The sequence below is a fragment of the Corvus brachyrhynchos genome, unplaced genomic scaffold (assembly GCF_000691975.1).
Source record: "Corvus brachyrhynchos isolate BGI_N302 unplaced genomic scaffold, ASM69197v1 scaffold115, whole genome shotgun sequence".
Lineage (NCBI taxonomy): Eukaryota > Metazoa > Chordata > Aves > Passeriformes > Corvidae > Corvus > Corvus brachyrhynchos.
The window spans coordinates 7,056,925-7,068,902 of NW_008239553.1; the positions used below are offsets into that span (position 1 = coordinate 7,056,925).

At 41.5% G+C, this 11,978-nt stretch overlaps 1 protein-coding gene across 3 annotated transcripts in view; it reads left to right on the forward strand.

Moving 5' to 3' along the window:
• The window catches only part of AMBRA1 (autophagy and beclin 1 regulator 1), a 119,415-nt gene that overhangs the window by 63,340 nt on the left and 44,097 nt on the right, over positions 1 to 11,978 (forward strand). For all 3 annotated transcript variants that reach the window (XM_017742186.1, XM_017742187.1, XM_017742188.1), the window contains one exon: positions 3,508 to 3,618. In XM_017742186.1, coding sequence (XP_017597675.1) covers positions 3,508 to 3,618 — 111 coding nt within the window. The remainder of the gene's footprint in view (positions 1 to 3,507; positions 3,619 to 11,978) is intronic.

Below are 11,978 nucleotides of genomic sequence, written 5' to 3' on the forward strand. Positions count from 1 at the left end.
TCTTTTGTCATGTGCTGAGTGGGGGTGGATGGAGTTCGGGGTGGTGGAGGGAAAAAGGGGGGCTGCTGAAAGCATTTATCTTCATTTCTGCCATCATCCAGTGTTTATTACGCAGTGATAGACAGACGCAGGAAAGCTGCCAATCAAACCTACGTTCACTGCATTTCAATTGGCCCTCGCTTTGGATTTCAGCATTTTGAAATCTACATCATCTCTGCAGAAAAAGGTCGTTCTGTTCGTGAGGATGACAAGCCTGAGACCCTTGGGTACCCACTGCAGTCACTTGTGATCCCATCAAACAGTGGAAGACCCAGGAATCAGGACTGTCAGGTGCTTGGTGAGAACAGCTGCTTGTAAGAGCTGATCTGTTGCTGCCCAAATCTGAGAAGTTGAAGTGTGTTGTTTGCCTCCAGGTTACATATACTACAACTTGAGAAGCAACAGCATCTTCTGCTCTCATCCAGACTGAAACCCTGACTGGGCAAAGCCAGCTGAGAATGAGTTCTCATGCTGCATGGTGAACCAAAGCTCTGTAGTGAGGATTTTAACTTTCCTAAGTCTTCCACCCATGATCTGAAATCTTTCCCTTAATCCAAAGAGGACAACGCAGGATAGGATAGCATAGTTCTGTGCAAGGGGGTATTTTCCTCCCTTAATTCATTGTCTGAAATGTTTACGTGCTTTTAATCATCTTTACTGTATGACAGTGCATGCGTGCATGTGGGAGGCGTCTGGCAGGACTTGTGATACAAATGTTATTCTACTTTCTTATATGTATATAGATATAATTTAATAATTGCACTCCTCAATTACATAATTAGTATAAGCAGAGATAATTACTTAATAAAAGATGTAGACCATGGATTTCTGATTAGTGTTAGGTAGACTGGTTCGAAGCCTTTGAGAAATGGACCAAATTTTTCTGATCATGCACCTTTCACACTAAGAACTCTGTTGCCTGTGTCCTAATCTCTTTGATAAAGGTACCTGTTACCTGAAGCATTAGCATTACTCAGTAGCTTCTGCTGGCTCTGAAATTTGTGTGGGGCTGTCCTGTACATGGGGCGGTACTGCTTTTTTCCATTGTTAATTTCTCTGCATATGATGTGACTGCCTTTGGAGGTGAAGAGGATGCAAGGTTCAGATGAACCCCATAACTAACCTGAAGGTTACAGGCAAAGGGATGCAAAGATGAGAAATTTTACAGAAAAAAAATCAAATCTTCTTGCCAGCTGCTATTTTATGGTACTATGTAGCAGTAGGTGCAGCAGCTGTATGAGCCAGATGAACTTACTGCTTGTGGAGCAGTTACTGATGTTGCTAAGCTTCTCTGATGTAGAGGTAGAGCACAATTATTCTCCCAAGGTATATTCTTCTCCATTTTATATATTGCTTGTTACATCTATAAAGGTTGTTCTCATTGCAAAACAGGGGATGTAACTTTGTGATGGTCATCTGTGATAAGAGCAATATTCTGGAATTATGTGCCCTCAGTAGAGCTTCTGTTGCTGATCTTTACTGAGTGTTTTCCTTGCCTGACTCAGAGCTGTAGGGCAGCTCCTACCTTGCTGGTGATGTTAGTTACTGCTTCCCTGCAGGAAGTCCCACTGCTTCAAGTTTGTAGAGAACCTGTTTTTCTCTTCTCTACCTGAGGGCTGAAGGCAAGAGAGCAGAAGAGCTGCCTTTGTGTACCAAACCCAGGCTTGCAGTGAGAAGACTTCTAAAGATAATGCAACATAAAAGTTAATTGTCCTTCTTCTACTTCTGCAAAGTGTAATTTCATTAATTAATTGAATCTGCTTTCTCCTGTGCATATCTTCTGTTCAGAGGAGCCCTTTGTTTTGAGGGCTATAGAGAACAAGGCCTTGGGCATATGTTACAGCAATGGAAATGTTTTTAATTCTGTTCTCCAAGTGATACATGCATGTCTGACAGAGGCAGGTACAGAGACTGAGCAGATGTACAGTGGAGGTTGGTTGATTGCTGGAGGCCTGACAGAGCTGAGTGCACAGTGTAAAGCTGTCTGCTCGGAAGTCTTGTTCTTGGTATATTCTGAGCTTCCTCTAGAACCAAAAATCAGGACTCAAGCAGTTTTCTTGTATTTATTTATCAGCATCAATTTAGAATTTACTTACTTACTTTGCCCTGCCCACCTTGCTCTTTGCTTTGCTGAGAAAGCAAAAAAACCCGTTGGTGTGTTTGTGTGTTCAGACGTTTTTGGGTTTCTTTCTTTCTTTTCCCAAGCCTGAGTGGTCTTTTGGGATTTGATAAGAAAAGTAACTCTCCAGTCACCCTACTCTCTCCATCGTCCTCCACACTGGTTTAACTTACTAGCAGTTAGCAGGCTCTTAACTCTGCGCAGGTGTCTGACAGAGTTGTCAAAGTGATGTCTCTTCTACTATTGCTGCTGTGGCAGCAAAGTCCTGAGCCAGCCCTTCCAGGAGAGTGAAGGCACTGACTTTTCTGTGTGCTTCCCACTGGAGACAGTGCAGGGATGCTGAAATCCAGACTGTGTAGACACTGGAGGCTTTGCTTTTAGTCACTGTGCTTGGGAATAATCTTACTTTGCTCTCCCTTATCAAATTCTATTACCCTGTATTTATCTGGTTGCCAGAATGTGTGTGTAGTACATGGGCTGTGTGTCTGTGAAGGCCTTAAGAGACTGCAAATAGCATGAAATTTTTGACTGTAGTACTACTACTGGATGAACTGTTTCTTGTCTCCATTTGTCTCCCTAGGAATCACATTAATGCATCTGAGCTTTCTCAAATGTATGCTGACTTGAGTAACCTGTTCCTTTCTGCCAGGAAAAAGAGGTTCTTTATGATAGTTTCTGAAGAATTGTGATTAGCTTTCTGATTTTGAGCTGTTGCCCAGATCCTTGGGCAGTTAGGAAGGGTCATGGCATTTGCCTGGATTCAGAGCAGCCCTTGCCTGCTGTAGGCTGGTCCACACAGAGCAGCAAAGAGCCAGCTCCTAGGTCTTCCAGGCCAATATTTTTTTACAACCCTTACTATGTGACAAATACTGTAAGCAACCTATATCTTCTGAATGAAGTTTACAGTAGGAGCAGTGATTATATCCACAAATGTATGTAATTTGCCAGGGCAAATGCTTTTCCTCAGTTTGTATTCTGATCTGCCTTCATAGCTGTAGTAGGCAATTTTGGGTCTGTGAAAATAGAGCTTCACTACTGTTGATAAGTAGAATGCATTTGCACCAAATGAATTGATTAAGATTTCTGCCTTGTTTGTCTGGGCAGGTCTTATCTCTTATCTACTTTATTTTCTTTCACAAATGTGTTGCAGGGAGATGCTTTCCTGTTAATTTCCTGTACCCTGTGGCTTATTGAGGATGTGCTGCCATTTCTGTAAATAAGGTTTCTTTAAGAATCTAGAGTTTTGATTATTGAAATTTGAAAGGTTTTCTATGGTTTTGTCTCCCCAGCTTTTTTTCTGCTTAATCTCATAGAGGTTAAATTGCTAATTATTCCCCTCTTTTCTGTAGGTGCTGTGATTGGGGATGGACAGTCAGCTGTGGCCAGCAACATTGCCAACACCACCTACCGGCTCCAGTGGTGGGACTTCACTAAGTTTGATCTGCCTGAAATCAGCAATGGTAAGCTGGAAAAGACACCAATACCTTATTTTAAGTCTATAGTGACTAGAGCTAGGGTAAGCTCTAGGATCTTTCAAAGGCCGCTGTATGTTGCAGGTCTTGTTTGTCATGTTGCACTGGGAACTGTAAAATGCTTAGTCTTTTGAGGAAGTTGACTAAAAGCTTGTAGAGCTGTTCCCACACTTGTGTATTCCTGCAGTCACCAAATCCATGCATAAATAGGGCTTGTTTTTTGTGAGCCTTTTCATGGGCATATACCATTCTCTTAGAATCCTGTATTGAATGTCTTCATTCTCTTACTAACAAGTTTCTAGAGAAATACTGTCTTTATACCTTTAAATTAGAACCTGCTAATGAACTGTGTCTGTTTTCTCTGAGTTATTGACATTAGTGTGTGTTAAAGTGCTGCAGTACATTTTGGGAATCAGGACCCTAGTCTGTTGCTTACCATATTATTGCAAGCCCAGGGAAGTAGATGTACCTTCTAGTCATTTGCAGAAGCAGTGATCTGTCCTGTTTCTCAGGTAAAAGCTATTTCTGGATCAGGAATCTGAGCAATATTGCTGATTTTATGTATTTTCTCTTTCATTTTGTGGAATTTAGACCATAGTTTCACATGTCTTCTATGGCATAAGCTAACTCTCACATTGGAAAAGACTTCCTGATGCAGGCACAAGCATGTTTGATGCTTGTGGTCAGCTGATCAAAGAATGACATTTTAAGGGCTAAAACTAACTTGACTAGAAAGGCTTTTTTTAACCCGGAATGCTATCCTGATATAGCTTGTTGCACAGCTGCAGAAATGTTTGTGGCAGCCTGGAATGAAGATAGGAGGTAGATATTCATGAGTGTTTCTTTGTACAAGTGATTTTTAGCTTAGGCCATCTCTGTGCATATGTGAAAGTCACTGCTTGATTTCTCAGCAAAAACAGATTGGGTTCTGCTTTAAGGGACTGACTTTCTTTAGGAAGAACAGGGATTCTGTTTTCAGAAAGACTTCTGCTTTCACAGGTAGTCACTAAAACAAATTGAGAAAAACTCTCACAGTCCCAGCTCTGTGTGTTCTGCATTTCCAGAAATTGCATATCTGACAACAGATGTCTCTGTGGGGTAGCGTCCTGCTGCTTAAAGAACCCACAAAAGGAGAATGTGCAGTGACACTGTAGTAGGAGAGATGCAGAGAATTGAAATCACAGAATCAAAGAATAGTTTTGTCTGGAATGGAGTTTTAAGCATCATCTTATTCACTTCCCCTGCTATGAGCAGAAACATCTTTCCATAGATCAGGTTGCTCAAAGCTCCGTCCAGTCTGGCTGTCATGGTTTAGCCCCGTGCAGTCACTTGCTCACTTCTTCCCGCCCCCTTTAGGATAGGGAGGACAAGCAGAAAAAGGTATAACTCGAGGGTTGAAATAAAATCAGTTTAATAACTGAAATACTTAACAAGAAAAGCAATAGTAGTTATGAAAAGGGGGGGAGTGGAGGGGAGAGAGGGAAAGTGGAGTGGGGAATAAAACCCAAAAACCACAAGTGATGCACAACTTAGCACCCACTGACCAATGCCCAGCCCATTCCCAAACAGTGATTGGCCCCTTCTGGCCAACTCCCCCAATTTCTACACTGGGTGTGATGTTCTGTGGTGTGGAAGATCCCTTTGAACAGTTTGGATCACCCATCCAGACCATATTCCCTCCCAGTTTCCTCTGAGGATCAGTGCTCAAGGCAAAGTTTTGCCACACAGTGGCAACACTTTTGGTGATCCTGCTAGACTCTGGAACAGAATAAAGATGAACTCAGAGGGGGAAGCATCTTAAGTTCTTTGGGACTTCTCTGCAAGTTATAGAGTGGTTGAAGAGTGCTTCAGCTGCTCATAGCTTATTTTTTTGCTTCATCTGGCTGCTGAGGAGAATGCTGCCAATGAAAAAAAAAAACAACATAAGATGTTTGTTTATAATTTACAAAATCCCATAGAAATTAAGAACCATCTGCAGCTCAATACATCAGTGTTTCAATCTTCTCTCTCTCACCTACCAGGATGCTTTTATTCTGAAATAGCTTCCAATTAGCTGGAAATTTGGTATGGTTTCTGTTGTCATTGTGCCCTTCTTGTGGGCCACATTCCAGCTACAAGTCCATCCCCAGCCCTTCCGACTCTATGTGCTTCATAGTACTTGGCTTGTCCATCTTGTCCTATGACCATTTGGAAATGTTCATTTTTATTCTTCTTTTATATGCTGAGCCCAATCCTGTCATTTCTAGTCTATTAACCTTATCTCCTTCTGCCAAGGTGTGGTAGGGATGTATGAAGATGTAGCAGCTATGCTTACACTAAACCAGGTATTTGCCAAGCTTGCCTAGGCACGCACCAGAGGCAAGCTGCAGGTTTGCCAAGGTGCACGACTTAGAGATAGTAGAGCATGGTGCTAAGAACATCAATATTGTGGGTTCAATCCCCATATGGGCCATTCACTTAACAGCTGTGCTTGATGATCCTTGTGGGTCCCTTCCAACTCAGAATGTTCGTGATTCTCATATTCTCAAATGAGTAACAGTGGAGTGATGGGTTGGATGAGTTTTTTGTGATTCTTCACGATATTGGAAATAAACTATTTTCCCAGTAAAGCATGTGACCTCAGTAGCTCCTCTGTTTCCTCCCATTGTTTCCTATAAATCAGAGGTGGTCCTGTGAGATAATCGGTTTACACAGAGGGGGCTATTGCACTTCCTGGGACTGGCTTAAGCCGCCAGTGGTTTGGGAGTTCAGGCAGATGAAATCATGCAGCTGAAGTTTGGGACTGCCTGCCAGCTCCTCTCCATCAAAGAAATGACTCTGTTGCCAACCTCCATCTCTGAGCAGCTCTTCTTCCTGTAACAATTAAACAAAGAAAAGATAGCTTGGAAGTAGGATGTTTTCCATTGAAGCGGATGCATCTGAGTAAGTGACAGCAGCGTGATTAGTGCAGTCCTGTGATCTCAGTGTTTGGGCCCCAGCAGCCTTGGAAGCCTTGGGCTCAGGATGTGGCTCCACAGCAGCAACCTCACTGATCATCCAGCAAGAGCACACAGAAACAGATCCTGCCAGTCCTGGGAAAATGGCTGTGCAGGGACTAGTGGAATTTTAGTCTCAGCGCTGTCTTTCTCTGTTAATTGCAAAATGGAAAAAGATAGCTTCAGATTTCTTCTCTTCTTTTGCCAGTTTTGCTTTTAATAGCTCTGAAATAAACATGACCCGGTCCTATATTGAAATTGTCAGTCATATCAGCATTGGGGCAGAGAATTTATTTGACAGCAGAGACAACGCTATTTCTGCATTTATTTAATATTCTTCTAGTGAGCATTGCATATCCTTAAAATTCCTGCAGCTAAATATTGAAAACAGTGTAGAATACAGGCTTTCCACAGTAAAATATTTGAAGGCTTTCTCTCTTGGTTATATTTTTTGAATGTAGTTTCTCTCATGCTGCTCACTACTCATAATTTCAGTTTCTTGCCAATTTCTAGTGCTGAACTAGGTCTCGTTTAGGAATCAGGAATTTGTCATGTTCTAACACTGGTTGGGTCTTGAGGAAGGTGGTTCGACCAATACTTACTGATCCACAATGGAATGCAGGGTAACTTAGTAGAAAAAGAAATAATGGTAAACAAACTTCTAAATAGGAGCAGCTGTTAAGAGAATGCTCTCTTTAAGGGTGGCTAGGAGTGGATGATGTGTCCAGCACAGTTTTGCTTTGGCAAACAGTGCTATTGCTGCTGGCATTCCAGGCCTTCTCCAGCTTCAAGCATAATTAATGTTGTAGGTGTAAGCACACCAAGTTGGCACAACAGCTTGATGAATTTGTTCTCTGATGTTTCTTTGATCTGTTCTTTCAGTTCTGTGGTTGCATTAACAACAAAAGAAAACAAGAGATGAAAGGGCAGCCTGGTTCCAAGTAGTTTTCCAAAAATAGCAATTATTTTCCCCCTAAAATCTTCTGTTTTGGCTTCATTTCATAGCCAGGCCTCAGGCTCAAAGAAATCAAATAGCCTCTGGCTTTGTCAAATGCATGGGTATGTTTATCTTTCTCATATCTTGAGAACCTTGTAAATGCTGTCCTTAAAATGAAACCTTGCTGAGATTTCCACCTGTCACATTCAGACTTTTTCTGATTGCACAGTAGGCTCTCTTGGTTCCAGACGTAGGTTCTACCTGAGTCCTCATCCTTTGTAAATGAGGGAGAATCAAAGAACCATAATACCAGTATGAATCAGGTAATGAAAGATTGAAATAAATAGCACTCTTTACTGCTAAGCACAACTTGCATCTGGAATGTTTTGCATTCCTGGCACACATCAAGGTGAAAAGATAGTTCTTGTGCGGTAGGAGAGTTCACATACTATGTTTTGCTAAGAGACATTCACCATATGCAACAGACTTTAAAAACAAGATGATATCCATTCATATTGGTCATCATTGTAGACTGCTCACCAAAAAACCTCAGTGCTGTGCTGGGAAAGGAGCAGGGGGGTGGGAAAAATCCTGTAGATAGAAAATGAGTGAACATGTGCTGTATGATCAACTCTGGGTGACTGGTGATCCAAACCCAATGTTGTCATAAAAAGACATACAGTAAATCCTAGATGAGGAAGAGGATTAGAAGCCTGGAAATGAAAAAAATAGCCCTGAAACTGTACAAGTGGAGGAAATATACAAAACATGGTAATATCCCCAAATCTGTAAATGGTACAGAAAAAATATAAACGTTTCTTACCTTACAAAAATAAAAATCTGAGATTTTCTCTTAGGAATGTCCAAGTTTGCACTGGATTAAAAAACAAAAACAAACTTCAAATACTGAGAAGAGACATGGATTCTATAGACCATGATTCTTCAGTAGTTACAGAGAAATCAGTATCTGTTCTCTCTAAAACTTCTTGTACCCTTTTGAAAAGCAGGAGTTCAGTATGGAAGAGCCCCTGGGCTAAACAGTCCTGTTTAGGACCTGTCCCTGGACCTGCTGGAGCAAGTCCACAGGAGGGCCATGAAGATGATCGGAGGGCTGGAGACCCTGTACTATAACGACAGGCTGAGAGAGCTGGTTTTGTTTAATCTGGAGAAGAGAAGGCTCCAGGGAGCCTTTCAACACTTAAAGGGACCTTTGGAAAAAAATACAGAAAGAGACTTTTTGCTTGGGCAGGTAATGATAGGACAAGGGAGAATGATTTTATGCTAAAAGAGGGGAGATTTAAGTTGGATGTTAGGAGAAAATTCTTTACTTAGGGGGTGATGAGACACTGAAACAAGTTGCCCAGACAAGCTGTAGATGCCCCATCCCTGGAAATGTTCAAGGCCATGTGTGATGGGACCCTAAGCAGCCTGATTTTGTAAAAGGTGTCCCTGCCTGTGGCAGGAAGGTTGAAACTATGTGATCTTAAAGGTCCCTTCCAACTCAAACCATCCTATGATTAGGTGACACCCATACCTGTTGTCTGAGGGAGCAAGTCTATGATCTTGTCATTAAGAATATTGAGAAGCCATGATTTACCTCACAGAAACTGCAACCAGACCCCAGAGGTGCAGGACAAACTTTGGTATCTTGCAGAATACGAATGAGAGAGAACAGTTCTTAGACCCCCCAAAAATGGACTGGACTTTATATTTTTTTTTCCAATAATCAAAGATTTTTGCAGGGTTGCTGGTGTTTCGTAGTTGTATCTCTGTAAAATGCTCTGCATGTGTGCTACGTTTATTTGCTCTGTTTGTTGTCTTCTTGCTTGGCTCTCTTTTAACTAGTTAAGTGTTGTGGCTGTGAGAGTCCCACTACTCACCTTCTTAGTATGTTCCCATTCCCCCATTTTTTCCTCCCAATTTTTTAGATCACTGCTGATTAGAGTACCTCGACAAAGGAATTGATGAGAAAGGACCCCTTAGCCAGGTAGACTGGCTCCCTGCTGCCTTTAGGCAAGCACATACTGTAGTTCCTAATATTTTATCTTTTAGTTGATTAAATTCTTTGCTCCTTTCACGTCTGTTGAAAAGACTGGTTGAAACCTTCTAATCTCCAAACTCAATGCTTCTTTTACCCACTTACCTGTCAACATTATTTGTAGAAAACAGATGGGTTTTTGGCACTTACTTTCTGTAGTTTTTGAAAATACGGTACACAATTCCATTTCCAACCCCCCCCTCTGTTTGGTGGGCTGGGGGAGGTGGTGTTGGTGTTTTTGTTTGAACATAAAATTCATGTTTCATTTTCCCCAGTCATCTTCTTTGCTGGATATGTTATCATTTAGGGTTTAACCACTCTTGAGCATGGCTGGCCCAAACTGTGCCCAGGGGTCATGCATGTGGTCTCAGCACAAGGCTGTGCATCAGCACTGATACTTCTGCTGGAATTGTGCTCCCTGGTGCAGTTTAGGATTGCTGTCACTTTCACTGTTACACTGGGTGATGGCTCAGTTTTTGCTACAGTAACCAAAGTTGATTCTCTCATGTTTTCAGGTTCCTGAGTGAAGCAGAAGTTTATAAATGCCAACACAATCTAGAATTCTTTCATTTCACTTCCTGTTATGTCTGTGTGTACTTCAGTTCACTCTGTGGTCTGGTCATGCTCTGTTAATGAAATTACCCAGCTTTATCAAGAGTATTCATCAACCAGCTCCACTGTGTGCCTAGCCCATTGATAAAGCCAATAAATTCCTCCCAGTTTGACTGGGATTACAATGGTGCAGCCTGTTGTCATGTATCCCTTAGGTGGTTCACAGCATATACTGCAGTTCTTGTCTTGATGCCCATCATCTCTTGTGGTGACATAATGAGTATTTAAATAAAACCTAGATTTTTTTTTTAAAGGGCACATTTTAATTCTATCTTCTTTTTTTTTTCTTAATTAAGCAGTATAGTCTTTAATCTTTATTCTCTTGTCTTTCTGTTCAACTAGCTTCAGACTAAGCACGCAGGAATTTTGTGATCTTTTGAACCACCTGTTCTTTATGGGCCATGTGTATTTCATGTACTGGTATTGCAGCCTTGATAGTGACTACAATTATTTGCCTTTTTCTGTTCAGCACCTTTCTGTTTATACTAGGCTGAAAATTACTGGTTTTAGCAGCTTCTAGACTGAAAAATTGGTTGAATAAATTTAGAGTACAGGTGTAGGTGGTTTGGTACAGAATGTATTACATAGTCCACTTTTAATCCTTGTCTTCTTTTCCATTAGAGTTTCTTAAATGGAACAGTAGATAGAAGTTGATACTCAGCCACGGAGGAAAGCAAGTCCCCAGGAGAAATGTCTTTTAGACCAGAAGGATTAAAGATGAGGTTCAGTGAATGCTTTAAATCAGCAATGCTGTGAGAAGGGCAGTCCTGTCTGCTTCCCTCTCATGACTACTTTTTGTGCTGCCGGAAGCGTCTATGCAGCCATGGGGTGTACTGGGTTGGGAAGCTGTTCTGGCTAAAGAGTGACCTAGACAAGACAGTAATTTCTCATAGCAGTTCCCTGATGCAGCTTTCTTCTACCCAGGTGTTGGAAACAAAGGGTAAGATTTGTCGAAGTGTTGAGCTACTGCCTTAATTTGATTTACAGGTTTGGACTTTCAGAAATATGCACAAAGCATTTTTGGTACTGTTACTTCTTAAACTAATAAGGAATCTAGACTAAGAAGTGCCTTCATAAACTCGCTTGGAATTTTAGCTGAGCGTATTAAGGCCTCTTCTGGGCTAGGTATGGTCTGATGGTTTAGAAGATAATTTCTGGACTGTAGAAATTGACAGTATTTTACATGGTTCTGTAGCTTCAAACATGTGAGATGGGGTGTTCCATCTTCTAGCATGCAAACTTTCTATATTGCAAACGTGGGCTTTATTTCTATTTTTTTAATGTTTCTTGAGTTTGAAAATACTAGAACCTGAAATTCCCCTATCCCAAAAATTGTGTATGTTGGTTCAGCTTCAGACCTCCTGAAAAACTGAAGGGCGCTTGGGTTAGGCTGGTAAAGTGGACATCACTCCAGCCATGTCTTAACAAGGCACCACTGAACTGTTGGTGTAGATGGTGCTTAAAGGCCTTGGAACCTGATTGTACTAGAGCTTGTAGTCTTCGTGTGCAAGGTACAAAGGGGAAAACACTTGCATGAGGTCACCCAGCAATTTACCAGCAGGGATTAAAATAAAACTATTGTTTTATGGGTTGCTGCTCACTACCATCTACTGAACAGTTACTTCGCTAATTTGCATGAGTGTCTCAAATACTGGAGTAATTAAATGGAGGACTGGCTGGAGAAGGCTCTGCCCTTTTTCAGTGACTGTATCTAAGATGGGTGTAAAAATCAGCTGTCAGAAATTAACATCTGTATCTGCAGGGAGGAGCTTTTCCCTCACCTCCT